Source organism: Moschus berezovskii, chromosome 1 (genome assembly GCF_049115385.1).
Source record: "Moschus berezovskii isolate FMDL1 chromosome 1, NW_MosBer_1.0, whole genome shotgun sequence".
Taxonomy (NCBI): domain Eukaryota; kingdom Metazoa; phylum Chordata; class Mammalia; order Artiodactyla; family Moschidae; genus Moschus; species Moschus berezovskii.
The window spans coordinates 53,805,832-53,819,251 of NC_142460.1; the positions used below are offsets into that span (position 1 = coordinate 53,805,832).

General features: G+C 33.3%; 1 protein-coding gene across 1 annotated transcript in view; it reads left to right on the forward strand.

Moving 5' to 3' along the window:
• Positions 1–12,785, forward strand: part of CADM2 (cell adhesion molecule 2) — a 302,491-nt gene extending 289,706 nt beyond the window's left edge. The window contains exons 7-8 of the mRNA XM_088836187.1: positions 4,247–4,372; positions 5,181–12,785. Of these exons, the coding sequence (XP_088692313.1) occupies positions 4,247–4,372; positions 5,181–5,299 (245 nt within the window). The 3' untranslated portion in view covers positions 5,300–12,785. The remainder of the gene's footprint in view (positions 1–4,246; positions 4,373–5,180) is intronic.
• The last annotated feature ends 635 nt before the right edge of the window (positions 12,786–13,420 follow it).

A 13,420-nucleotide genomic window follows, 5' to 3' on the forward strand; every position in this document is an offset into this window, starting at 1 on the left:
CTTCATCCTCAAATCACAGACCAAAATACATTTTAGATAGATTAAAATAAAATAAGTGTTAGATGATAAAAGAAATTCTTATGTGTATAATATTATCATGACAAAAGCATTTTAAATCAGGATCCACAAGTCAGACATCATAATACAAAACTTTGATAGATTTGATTACATAAAGTTATAAGATGTATCTATGGATGAAAAGACCATAAAATAAAGGTATATAAAAATAAACTGCTTAAAAGGTTCATCTGTTTTTGGAGAGAGCCATTAAAATAGAAATTTTGAATGGAAAATAGATTTCATAAATAGTACAAAATCAGTGCAGTAATGTGGGAAATATATATATTTAGACACATTTATGTTAAATTATAATTCAATAACGCTAAATATATAACACTTCAATATTATATTAGACAATATTTTCTTTAATTATAGTATGTGTGTGTTCAGTTGTGTCTGACTCTTTGTGACCCCATGAACTGTAGCCTGCCAGGCTCCTCTGTCCATCGGATTGTCCAGACAAAAATACTGGAGCAGGTTGATATTTCCTTCTCCAGGGGGTCTTCCCAACCCAGGGACTGAACCCACATATCTTACGTATTCTGCATTGGCAGGCAGATTCTTTACCACTGCACCTCCTGGAGTATCTGCTGTTAAAACTATATGGGAATTCATGTAGTATTGGTGGAGGATGAATTTATACAGTTTTTCTGCAATGTAATTTGGCAATGTTTATCAAAATACTTTTAAAATGCTTACATTCTCTGATCCAGCAATACCACTTCTCAGAACTTATCTTCAGGAAAGAAGACAGATACAGATGCACTAGCGAGAGCGATTTCTCAGCTCCCAAAAAGGTGCTCAGTTCTGACAGATATTCAGCAAATAAAATGGACATAATTTATGACTATTTATATGCAGATATCACCACTCTTATGGCAGAAAGTGAAGAAGAACTAAAGAGCCTCTTGATGAAAGTGAAAGAGAAGAGTGAAAAAGTTGGCTTAAAGCTCAACATTCAGAAAACTAAGATCACGGCATCCGGTCCCATCAGGAAACAGTGGAAACAGTGGCTGAGTTTATTTTTCTGGGTTCCAAAATCACTGCAGATGGTGATTGCAGCCATAAAATTAAAACACGCTTACTCCTTTGAAGGAAAGCTATGACCAACCTAGACAGCATGTTAAAAAGCAAAGACATTACTTTGCCAACAAAGGTCCATCTAGTCAGGGCTATGGTTTTTCCAATGGTCATGTATGGATGTGAGAATTGGACTGTAAAGAAAGCTGAGCACCGAAGAATTGATGTTTTGAACTGTGGTGTTGAAGAAAACTCTTGAGAGTCCCTTGGACTGCAAAGATCCAACCAGTCCATCCTAAAGGAGATAAGTCCTGGATGTTCATTGGAAGGACTGATGTTGAAGCTGAAACTCCAATACTTTGGCCACCTGATGCGAAGTGTTGACTCATTGGAAAAGACCCTGATGCTGGGAAAAATTGAGGGCAGGAGGAAAAGGGACGACAGAAGATGAGATGGTTGGATGGCATCACTGACTTGATGGACATGGGTTTGGATGGACTCCGGGAGTTGGTGATGGACAGGGAGGCCTGGCGTACTGCAGTTCATGAAGTCACAAAGATTTGGACACGACTGAGCAACTGAACTGAATTGAACTGTATTTGGGAACTTGAGCAGGAGGTGGAATTTGAAACTGATTCTGATATATCTAAGCTAGGAATAGGGTATTCAGATGCATGGCAGATTTATTTTTTGCTCCTGTATATAATAGAATGCTAAATTAACAATAGTTGCTATAACAATTTTACTTTTTTTAATATTCAGTATTTGAAACTAAATCTTTTCTTTTTCCCCTCAAGCAGTCTGATGATGCCCATATTATTAGTTGGGCAACAATTTTCATCCCAGTGGAGATTCAGTGACCTATGGCCTGACTTATTCTTGTGGTTCTCGTATTTTCAACTCTTACCTCCTGCTATCACCCTGGATGGTTACATATGAGAGACTTTTATTAGTTGGGTCTTCTTTCACCTGTCTAGAACACAAATCATATGGTTAACATGCAACTGCCAGTGAAGTTGGTAAATGTCTAGCTCTGTGGACTGAAAAAGAAAGCAAATTTATTATCAACTAGAAATCTCTGCACATAATAGCCATCTGATCATCAAATATTTTTTACTTTCTTTTTCTCACATAAAACATTGCCCTACCCTGTCCAAAGAGATAACCTAGAGTCTCATCAAACTAGTGTACCCAACTCAATGACCAAGGTCCTCAAATACGCACAATTATCTTTATCATCTCTGGATGCATTAACTCAGGGATAAATGAACCAAATCACAAGTTTCAATGCTTTTTTCCACCCCATGTACAAAATACAGTGATAAAACAGTCAGGAAAAGCCCTGTGCTGTGCTTAGTTGCTCAGTTGTATCCGACTCTGCAACCCCATGGACTGTAGCCCCACCAGGCTCCTCTGTCCATGGGGATTCTCCAGGCAAGAATACTGGAGTGGATTGTCACACTCTCCTCCAGGGGAACTTTCCAACCCAGGGATCAAACCAGGGTCTCCTGCATTGCAGGCGGATTCTTTACCAGCTGAGCTACCAGGAAAGCTCCAGGAAAAGCCCTTCTTAATATAAATGCTCTCTTTTGGAAATAGAGGAATAACGGGAAACACGGAGTAGTCACTGATCCATAATAATTATGAAAATATTTCAGACTGGCATGAAAAGTTCCCTTTGCTTTGGCAACAATTATAGTCCCTAAAGAAACTAGCTTCTCTTCTGATCGTTCTTTTTACCTTCCTCCAAGTCTATCTTACAGGAAGTTCAGCCTTGTCAGTCACGCTCTGTGGCCACACTGGAAGTGGGTGTTTGGTCATATGCTGTCATGGGGACTACACAGGTCTTATAGGCCACTTCTTGTTTTCACCACATTTGGTAATCTAGAAGGTTTTGATGTTTCAATTACCAGACTTTTCTATTTCTTTTCTAACTAGGCACATGCTTCTTTGGCACAATAGTTCCATTAAAAACAAAGTAGATTCCTAATCTATTTGTCAGATTCTTGTACCTATAACCATATTTCAAGACTTTTTGAAAGCAGAATTGCCAGACCTAATTTATTTATTTCCTGTTTCCCTCTGAAACTCTCTTGTAGATTGTAGACTGTATGCAGCTCTCCTGAAGCTATGCACACAATGGACCCTGGATGGTAGGCAGTATACTCAATCTGACCTTTGCCACAGAGCTGAGCCTTAGTATATTTTGTTGCTCAAAACTTCATTTAGTTTTATCTCTTATTATGCAACTTTTATAAATAGTTGATTTTCCAAACTTTTAAGTATTCACATCTGAGCTTCCTTTGATCTTTTTATTTCTGCTTGAAAACTGGCCATCCTCTACTAGGCTCAACTCTCTCCTATAATATCTTAACAAAAGCAGAACGTGAAAGTATATCAGCAGTCTAATCTTGCCAGCCACTTCCCTTAAAGCTACAAGTGCAACAGACATTTAACCCTCATTGTTGAGTATTCATCTTCGTCCTCAGTCGATAATACAACACAGCTTGTAACACCCCCCTCTCCTTAGAAAAAAGATCTTTCCTTTAATCAATTACTGTTTGCTCGCCAGGATCTCTTCCCACCCCACTTTTCTCTCCGTCTCAGTCTTCTCTGCTGGAAGCAACTTCTGTCAGACTTTAAATGTGGGAACTTTTCAGGTCTCAATTTTCAGACATTTTCTCCTCTCTATCTAGACTCTCTCCCTTAGGGAGTTCATCAGTTTTCTCAGCTTTAAATAATATCTGTATAAAATAATAATATTTGTATAATATTTGCATATTTGTGTAATTGTTATAATCTCTAATCCCAGCCTTTCCTATGCATAATCGTATTTTTAAATGATATAGTTGTGTTTGTCACGTTTAAAAATACACATACTTTCAGGTGGCGAAGAGGAGAAAGAAAAGGCATATAATTGTACAAAATCACATATGTGTATTTGTTTACTGTCTCTCCCTTAAAATGTAAACTCAGTGGCAATGGTAATTTATGTGTCAAATTTTATACCCCCAATATCTGTTGACTAGATTATTGGTGTAATACATGTTAAAAAAAAACTTTATTTTAATGTGCTACTTTCCAAAACAACTCATTCTAATGCAGATATGTACTCTATGTCTAAAATCACACTAACTAAAACAAGGTTTTTTTCTCTTTTTTCAAGATCCCAATGCTCTGGCTGGCCAGACTGGCCCTGATCATGCTCTTATAGGAGGAATTGTGGCTGTAGTTGTATTTGTCACTCTGTGTTCTATATTTTTGCTTGGACGATATCTGGCAAGACATAAAGGTAGGTTATATATAATAAGGCATTCTTAAATTTCACAAAAAAATTCTAAAGACTAACTTAATCATGAAATATTATTCTTTCTGTGTGTGTGTGTGTGTGTGATAAGGGTTGAAATTGAGAGATTTGAATACTAAATTATTTCAGAGAATTCTTAATTATTTTACTCAACATTAAAGTTGGATTGGCTTAGCAAAATAATACTTAGCCAATAGCCAGAAGTCACAGAGTGAATCATTGGTTCAGGAAAAAAAAAAAGAAATATGGGCCGAGTTTGTAGTATATCTCTAGGACTGAAATTCAACTCTAATATTAATCATTTGGTAATGTTTCTGTTTGTAAGTTTATGGACACATATGTGGCCATATTAATGAGGAAAATATGTGATTTTTTGCAATGGATTAGGTAGAAAACTACTGGTATAATCTACTTTTAAATGGAGTTACCAAAATGAATGTTGACACATTTGATGTGATCATCATCAACATCTGAACAAAGGGCCCTGATTGCTACAGCTGAGTGGATCACATGGTCTGTAGAGATCGTTAAATAAATCAAAGTACTCATTACCCATGCCAGTTTGGCAGTTGCCTCTAGTTAACCTGGACACAGCTTCATCTGCAACATACACCTGAAAACCGAAAGAAAGTGTACAACTTTCAAAGGGTGAATTGTATGGTTTCTTACACCTCAGAATATGTTTCAACATATAAGAAATCTGGCGTAAGTTTCTTCCTAAATGAAATGACTTTAACACTGATTATTTTACCACTCTGACAAAACTAACATGATTTTCTTCCAACACCCACAGGAACATATTTAACAAATGAAGCTAAAGGAGCTGAAGATGCACCAGATGCTGACACAGCCATTATCAATGCTGAGGGCAGCCAAGTCAATGCTGAAGAAAAAAAAGAATATTTCATTTAAAATGCAGGCCAAGATTCTGAATTTTATGTACCAGGCTGGCTGCTGGAGAAAACTGGCTATCATCTTTCAGAATTCATTTCTACCATCTTCTGCTACCTTTATTAACTTCCATATCGTACTGCTATCCATAGCCAGTGTATGCCAACAATCAGCTGTCGAAAGCATCATTCTTTAATTACCGTACCACCCATAATGCAGGACATTTATTACTGCCTAAATTCCACACCATTGCTCTTTTAACATACAGTGCTTGAATATACAGCCTTAACAATGTTAATCATCTCCTTAGATCATGATATTGAATTGTTTTTGTACATTGAAAAAAAAAGTATGCAGAGCTTCCCCCAGCCCCTCATTTTTGGCTCCCTTTAAATCAAAGACCTTGTAAATCTGCCACTGGACAGCTTTCACAAGGAACAGGATTAGGTAAAGACCTAACATGCTTAAGTTCAATTGGGATGTTAGAGGTTTACAATGTTTTCTACATGTCTATCTTCAAAGACATGTTTTGGAAGCATATAGCCTAAAAAACACAAACTGAAATAAACTACTGTAGAATAGATTCTAGAATATTTGAGATTATACTGATAAAGCTGTATCAATTTGCTATTTAAAAATGTAGTATTTGATACAGGGGCCATGAATATGGATTACAGTCATGACATGCTGTCTTATATAATTATATAGATCCTACCATTAGTTTATTTTAGCTTCATCTACCAATAAATTGTTACCAATATTTTACCATTTTTGGAATCACAAAGACTTCATTCATTTCTCTAATTTGATTCTGTAATTTATTTGCTCCATAAAGACTCACCTGCCTAAACAAAATTGAAATATCCATAGGGCACAATTTTGAAACATTTTAGTATCTGTATATAGTGCATATAATAAATCCAATTAAACATTATTTGATACATATTTAACTTTTTTGGCTGTAGGTGATCAGTCATGAGTAAGCATTTTCTAATGTCCATTATATCCCTTTAGATATTCCTTAAACCAATATTATAAGTAGACAACACGTATTAGTATTTTTGTCTGTATGTCCCAGCACTGTTCAACAACAGATTTTTCTAGTTCTTGTTAATTTTTGTTACACAATGGAAGCACAATGTTATAAGGAAAGGTAATTTTAAGCTAACAACCAGTGCACAGCCTCAGGTTTTAAATTACAACCACAGTTGAATAATAATCTAAAAATAAACTCTTAGTTTGCTAAAAACTTACAAATTTTAATTTGGCAGTTCCAGAGCTGCTTACCTATGTTGGTTTGCCAAAAAGAAGTGTTTGAGATATGTTTTCTGTATAAATGAACTAATTCTTTATATTAAATTCCTGTCTATGCATTTTGTGAGGTATAAACATATGAAACAGTGAGTGATAGAGAATTTCTGCCATAATTTTAACTCCAAGGTGAAAGTCTCTTTCTCTGGATTATTTCTGAAATTTTGATGTATTTAACCATTAAGAAATGCTGTATTCTTAAATATGACACAGAGTCAATCTGAAGTCATATTATTTCTCCTAGTAAAATACAATACTGCTAGATTAGTTGTCATTAGACTTATTGATACTCTATGCTAATTAAAAATCCAGTTAGATAAAAATTATTTTCCCATTGACAAGAATTGCACCTTTAGGAAGAAAAAGAATATGACAATATGGTACTATACTTTGTGATGTCTGAAAGCATGATGGCCTATGGTTTTAAGAATAATATCTTGGAATTTATTTTTGGGAAATGAGAATGGTTGAGTATGACATCATGTATTAATATCAAATGAAAGACAAGGGTGCTGTATCTTAGATTATTTATCAGAAAAGTATAAATCTTTTAAGGACAACGTTAGACTATTAATTTTTTTGATTGTTGAAGCATTTATCTTGTTGATTTCTACAAAAGAAAAAGGACGATGTCAGTCAAGCAGCACTTTTTCAGAATATACAGAACATAAATAATATGATGTGGTTGAGTGTTAACATAATAAATCATATACAGTATGACAATTTTAAGGAAATAAGTCTGCATTGATGTGATTGCATGCTTGTTTTTACAGTTCACTCCATACCATCTGTGGAAAAAATGCAATAATATGTTAATATAGTATGGTAGTTTGAGAGAATCAGGTAGGTGCTACTAGACACATTGAAACTAGAATAGGTTTATAAACTGTTCATATCTTTCAACGCATAATCTTTAGAAAGACTCCACAAAGCAAAATTCATTCTGTTAGTACAAAATGGAAAGGTTCTTATTACAGAAGTAAGTTGTATAAACTGCATCATCAATTACTATTTAAAGCCTAATTTCAGGATGCATTTACAAGATTGCTACTGTCCATCGGTGCTGTATTTACATCCTTCTTCATTTCATCTGTATTCTACTTGGCTCCAACTGCTAAACTGTTGCCTAAATAACTCAATCATTATTTATAGCACTATAAAATTAGAAATCCAAAATTGGTTACAATTCAAGACTTTTGACTCTTTTAACCCTTGACAGTAATTTAAAAACTCATTGGAAGCCTGTAAAAGAAACTGACTGGTGTATTATGATTTGTGAGCTCTAATCAAATATTTTGACAGTTTGAATTAGATATCATTTCAGTTACTGAAAGTAAATAGCAATGGAGTTATATTTTCCTATCTTAAAAAAATTATTTGATTTCCACCAATGAAAGAAATTGTAAAAATTCTGTTCATTTCTATAAAAATCAGAAAAAATGAAATAAATATATAAATGAATAATTTCAATGGCCATGACTGAAATGTGCACATTTTATGCCCAGAGAGCCAAATTCGGTCATTGCTTAGTGAGCACCATAGCCACAGAACTTAATGAAAGGAGTGCGCACAGACACACACCCCAGTAGAATATGGATCCTTATTCTTTACCAAAAGTAGCTATTCTCTGCCAGTGTACTGTTTACAGTGTAAATTGTCCTCCATCAAAAAAGTGTAAACAGCATTTTTTTTTTTGTTTCCATATTTGAATGTCCTAGATAAAACAATTATCAAAATTAGGGAGAAAAGGAAAGTTTGTGAGTGCAAGAGCAAAGATAGAGAGCATGAACAGAGTAGTGTGTGTGTGTGTGTGAGAGAGAGAGAGAGAGAGAGAAAGAGATTTCAACTTGTTTTCTTTTACCAGAGAATCCAAGAAGCAGTTTAAGGAACCTGATATTGAAGTTTAATCTAGAAACTGGATGATCTCATGTTGATTCAAGATGCTTAATCTTGCATTGAAACCCCACAATTAAAGAAACAAATAGAGAAAGAAAACTAACTTTCCTAAATATGGCAAAGAAGCTAACACCTCATTTATTTTTATTTCTTTGTAAAAATATAAATATCTCAATTAAAAGGACAGGCTCACTTGTAATTATGTACTCATGATTGTAATGGCATTGAGATTCCATATAGGCCCATGTACAGCAGCTGTTTGATGGTGATGGTTCTTCCATGTAACATAGCAGTTATCGTGTAATTTAGTGCCACTTATTGCAAAGTGTTACCAAGGGGAACATCTAAAATACTTTTTTCGGATACAAGGATCATTGAATTATAAATATGAAATTTCATGTTACTTTTTTAAAATAACTGCAAATAAGAAACAGCAAAACCTCATATCTTACTGCAAATTTCCCATCACATTGCTAATTACTTAGAGCCCTCTAAAAATGCCCACTGTAATCCCCTTTTGCAAATGGTGGTCCGTGATGAATATACAAAACAGAGCAAATAGAAAACAACTGGCAACTACAGATGAAATAAATAAAACACCTAATGAGAATTACAGAGTAATGCTTTTTATTAAGTGGCACAAAGTACACACTAAAAACTATGCAAATATAGGTAACTACAGTGTACGTACATGTAAGTATCTTGTACTTGCTGTGTATGGATGTTGGAAACCCATGTAATTATAATATGCATTTTGAATATTGGGAAAGAGGAAATCTTAGTGTAGATAATAGAACTTGTTTTGAAATATACACTGGCAATATTGAAATACACTCAGTGCAATATCTCCAATTCTATTGCTGGATACTTAATGCAAAGGGATTTTAAAGAATTCTTCAACAAGATCTAAGAGGTTGCTAATCTTCACCTCCCACATATTAAACCATTAGTTAAAACTACAACTGACATAACAACACGTTAAGTTTTTCTTGCTTAATCATTAACATTACACAATACAATTATCTGGCCTAGTTTTTAGTGTTACTGGAGAGAAAGAAATAACCTGAGTTTTCAACTTCAATTCAGAGCTAGTTGAATTTGGAGTTCTTATACTTTCTTTGAAGTGTATGTATGTTTTAATGGGTTTGGGACTTTTATTACAAGTACAAATCTACTCAAAGAACATAGGTTACCTTTACTAGTTAGAGTCACTATATCTTAATGGAAATTTCTTATGTGTTTTATTTTTCAATTCATTCTTCTCTTTCTCTATTTCAATCCAAACATGCCCTTTGCACTTCACTTATACCCTTCCAAAGGCAATGGATTGAAGGTAGCAAGATTATAAAGAGAGCTAAAGGGGACAACATGTAAAAATGGGTTCTAAACTCATCAGCATTTTTATGTATTGAGATTATTAATATTGAATGCAATAGTTATTGGATAGAGCTGGTAAGTTCTCTGCCATGCATACTTACAATAATCCTTCTACCTCTCACTTTTAACATGGGCTATGATACTTCGATATAAATAGAAGAAATAATTATTTACAAGATATCCCAGGAAGCACTCTTTTGGGACTATCCTAACAGTCCACTCCCCACCCCCTGGGACATCTCAAAAGCCAACTTTACTTTTAGTGTAACTCAGTGGTGTATGGATCTGCATTTGTTTTCCCTTTTCTGTCATTAACTTTTCCTATAAGCAAACTATAATAACTTTAAAAGGATAGTTCCTCTCATTCCTATTTACTATTTCAATGTGATATAATTGTGCTGATTAAAAAAATTAAATGGCAACACTTTGCAATCCAACTTAACATTTCATTTACTATTTAGAATGAAACAATTTCTTATAAATTAATACTATGCTTTTAAGTAAAAATCATATATGTAATTTTATTTTCCCAAGAAGTGTTATTGTGTAAGATAGATATTTAAGTATTTAAAACTGCCTCCTTATTAACAAATAATCCCAGAATAATGAATGCAAAGTATTGCCACAAATACCCACTTTATTTTGTCTGCATAGAAATAACATGAATTCTTCAAATCATATAATTTAATTACTCTAAAAGGAAATGGCATTTTAAAAGCAGATTTTTCTTTAGGAAAAAAATGATACAAAAATTATCTCAAAGTACAATGCTTAAAGTAAGATTTTTCTATGTTATGTGGTTATGTTGTAGATATTTGCTGTATTTTCTACCATCATATATATATATATATGGATATACATATATATATATATATATATATTTCACAAGAAATGTATGGTTATTTTGGAGAGAATGGGCCCAAATGTGAAAACAATGTAAAGCAAAACCACTATTTTCCCCTATGAATATACTGTATATTTCAAAAGAAGAAACTTAAAAGATATTTGAAGATTGCAGGGGCAAAAGAAAAACCTACCAGGGCTCAGCACTTAAGCACTTTTCCCACATCCAGGGTCGGAACAGCAGTGATTCCTACATGAACTTTTAAGTGCGGTATGAAATGCCACATTACACTTCTCTTACACACAGTACTGTCAAACCTCAAATGTTTTCTTTCTTCAGATACTTTTCCTTGTACATGAAACTAGTAGACACTTTCTCTTTATATTTGCTGATAGTGAAAGTTATATGCAATAAAATATTTGATGGTTGAAAGTAGTGTTCACCAGTTGGTTAAAAAAACTCTGAAATGTAAACTGAATTGTTATCTCTTTATCCTTTTTGCTTTTCTCTGTGTTTCTAATGTATGGAATGAGTCTCATAAATAGAAAGAAAAATAAGTTAGAAAATTTTCAAAACTAGTACTCTTTCTTCTTACAAGTGTATAAAACTAATCTCTTTATGAATTTATTTAACTGTACCTGCTGTACTTGTTGTAGATTCAATGATGGAGTTAAGTAGCAACCCAAGGGTTTATGAGTTCGGGATTACTGACATTTTTTTTTTTTCATATTCCGTTCACATCAATATTTGTGAATTGTTTGTTTAGCTTTTCATTCAACCAAAAAATATTCCCTCAACAAAACTCCATTGCTATCATAAATATTTCAACATAACTAACATCAGAACAAGTCTGCCATGTTAAAAAGAATTTAAAGACTTATCTCTGAAAATGGTACCCAGAAATGCGGGTGTTCCCAGTAACATAGCTTCAAAAATAAAATGTTCTATTTATGTGATATGAAATTCATAGCTTTTGGAAGGGTATATTTATGACAGCATAAAAATAAATTCTGTGCTGTAAAGAAGATGCACTGAAATAAAAAACAGAAGATAGAGAAACACAATTATTGAATCTACTGTTATCATTAACATTTTCAAAAACCAAAATGCATATTGTAATATTAGGTACATGACACTTGCATGTTGATATGCCTATATACTTACAAGTATTCAATGTGTACTTAGTGGCGCTTAAAATACGTCATGTACTACTCTTATAAACATTCTTACAGGGTTCCCATTTGCACCTCATCTTTCAGTAAAGTCTTGTCAGAAAAAAATTGTCTGATACATATGGAAAAATAAAATTTGAATTTTAGTTATCTGTTGGACATTACTGAATTGTCTATTCATTTAGTTCATTTTCTTAGGCTTGTTAACAGAAAGGTGGAAATTTCTTTTCTTCCACTGACAGATTATGAAATATACCACGAAACATATTCCTTTATGCCAACACATTATTTTGCATACCTTTTTTCAACTGCATACATTATCCATTCATTTTATACTTCCTCAGTGATGCCCATTTTCTCTGTAAGTTTCTAAATGGAAGTTTTAAAAAGTTAAGCAGTAGTAAAATAAATGTTATATTATTTGTACAACATATAACTGTTACTCTTTGGAATGTGTGAACCTTGTAACATGCTGACTAAGGGTTAAAAAAATGTTGCCGATTTAAGGAAATTTGCTTGAGATTGCCAAAATTCCAAAATTCTGTAAAGATAATTTTACAGTCACTTCCAGGTGTTTACTAATGTTGACTAGGAACAGAAGCAAAAATACTTACACCCTTTTAATTTTCACACTCTAACCAGTATTATATATTTCAACTACCTAAGATAATGCAATTAGTAACATATTCATCCTAAGCTTATGCCAATAAGAATTTGAGATAAGCTTTTAAATTTATGGAGGATTTTCTTTGTGTCTTTGGAAGTTCACTTACCATAAGGTATTTTATAATCTACTTTAAATAACAGATTTTGTTATACAGGGTAAGCCAAAGGCTGTACAAGAATTAGTGTCTGGGTCTGATATTTGTGTTAGACCATGAAATATTCCATTAAAATTTATCTGTAAATACAAGGCAAGATTTTGTATCTGGTTTATTTTATGAAATAACATTTACTTATTTTAATTAATTTTTCCTAGCAAAAGAAGCCCTGTGATACATGTTAGCAAATTTGATACTGTGTGTAAAAGCAGGTTCAGCACCAGAAGAAAATGACATCTGAAATAGTACATTCATAGACACAATTCTTTATTTCTTTTAAAGTTACCAAAAAATGCCCACTTTTATTCAGCTCTACCACCAAATACATATATGACATCCACATTTCCAGATAAATCAATTCCATGTTTTCATAATATCAAGTGCTATTTCAGTCAAAATATTCTTTGGTAATTTTTAAATCAAGGGAACATACTGATAAACTTTAATTAATAATTGCATGGCAGTTTTAGGCTTTGAGAGGGATTTTCATAATGGGATAATCCCAGGATGATGCTAAAAATAAGTGTACATTCTATTAAAACAAGAATTTCCAGGAAATAGTTTTAAAACATTTTCAAACCATACTGTTTTGTGAAATTTAATAATTAAATTTTACTTCCAAGTAATGACCACTTTCTTTGCTTTGGCATTGCTGTGTTGGAGGAGGAAGTGGGAGAATTCTAATAAAAAAAGTATTTATAAAAGGTCTTATGACTTAATC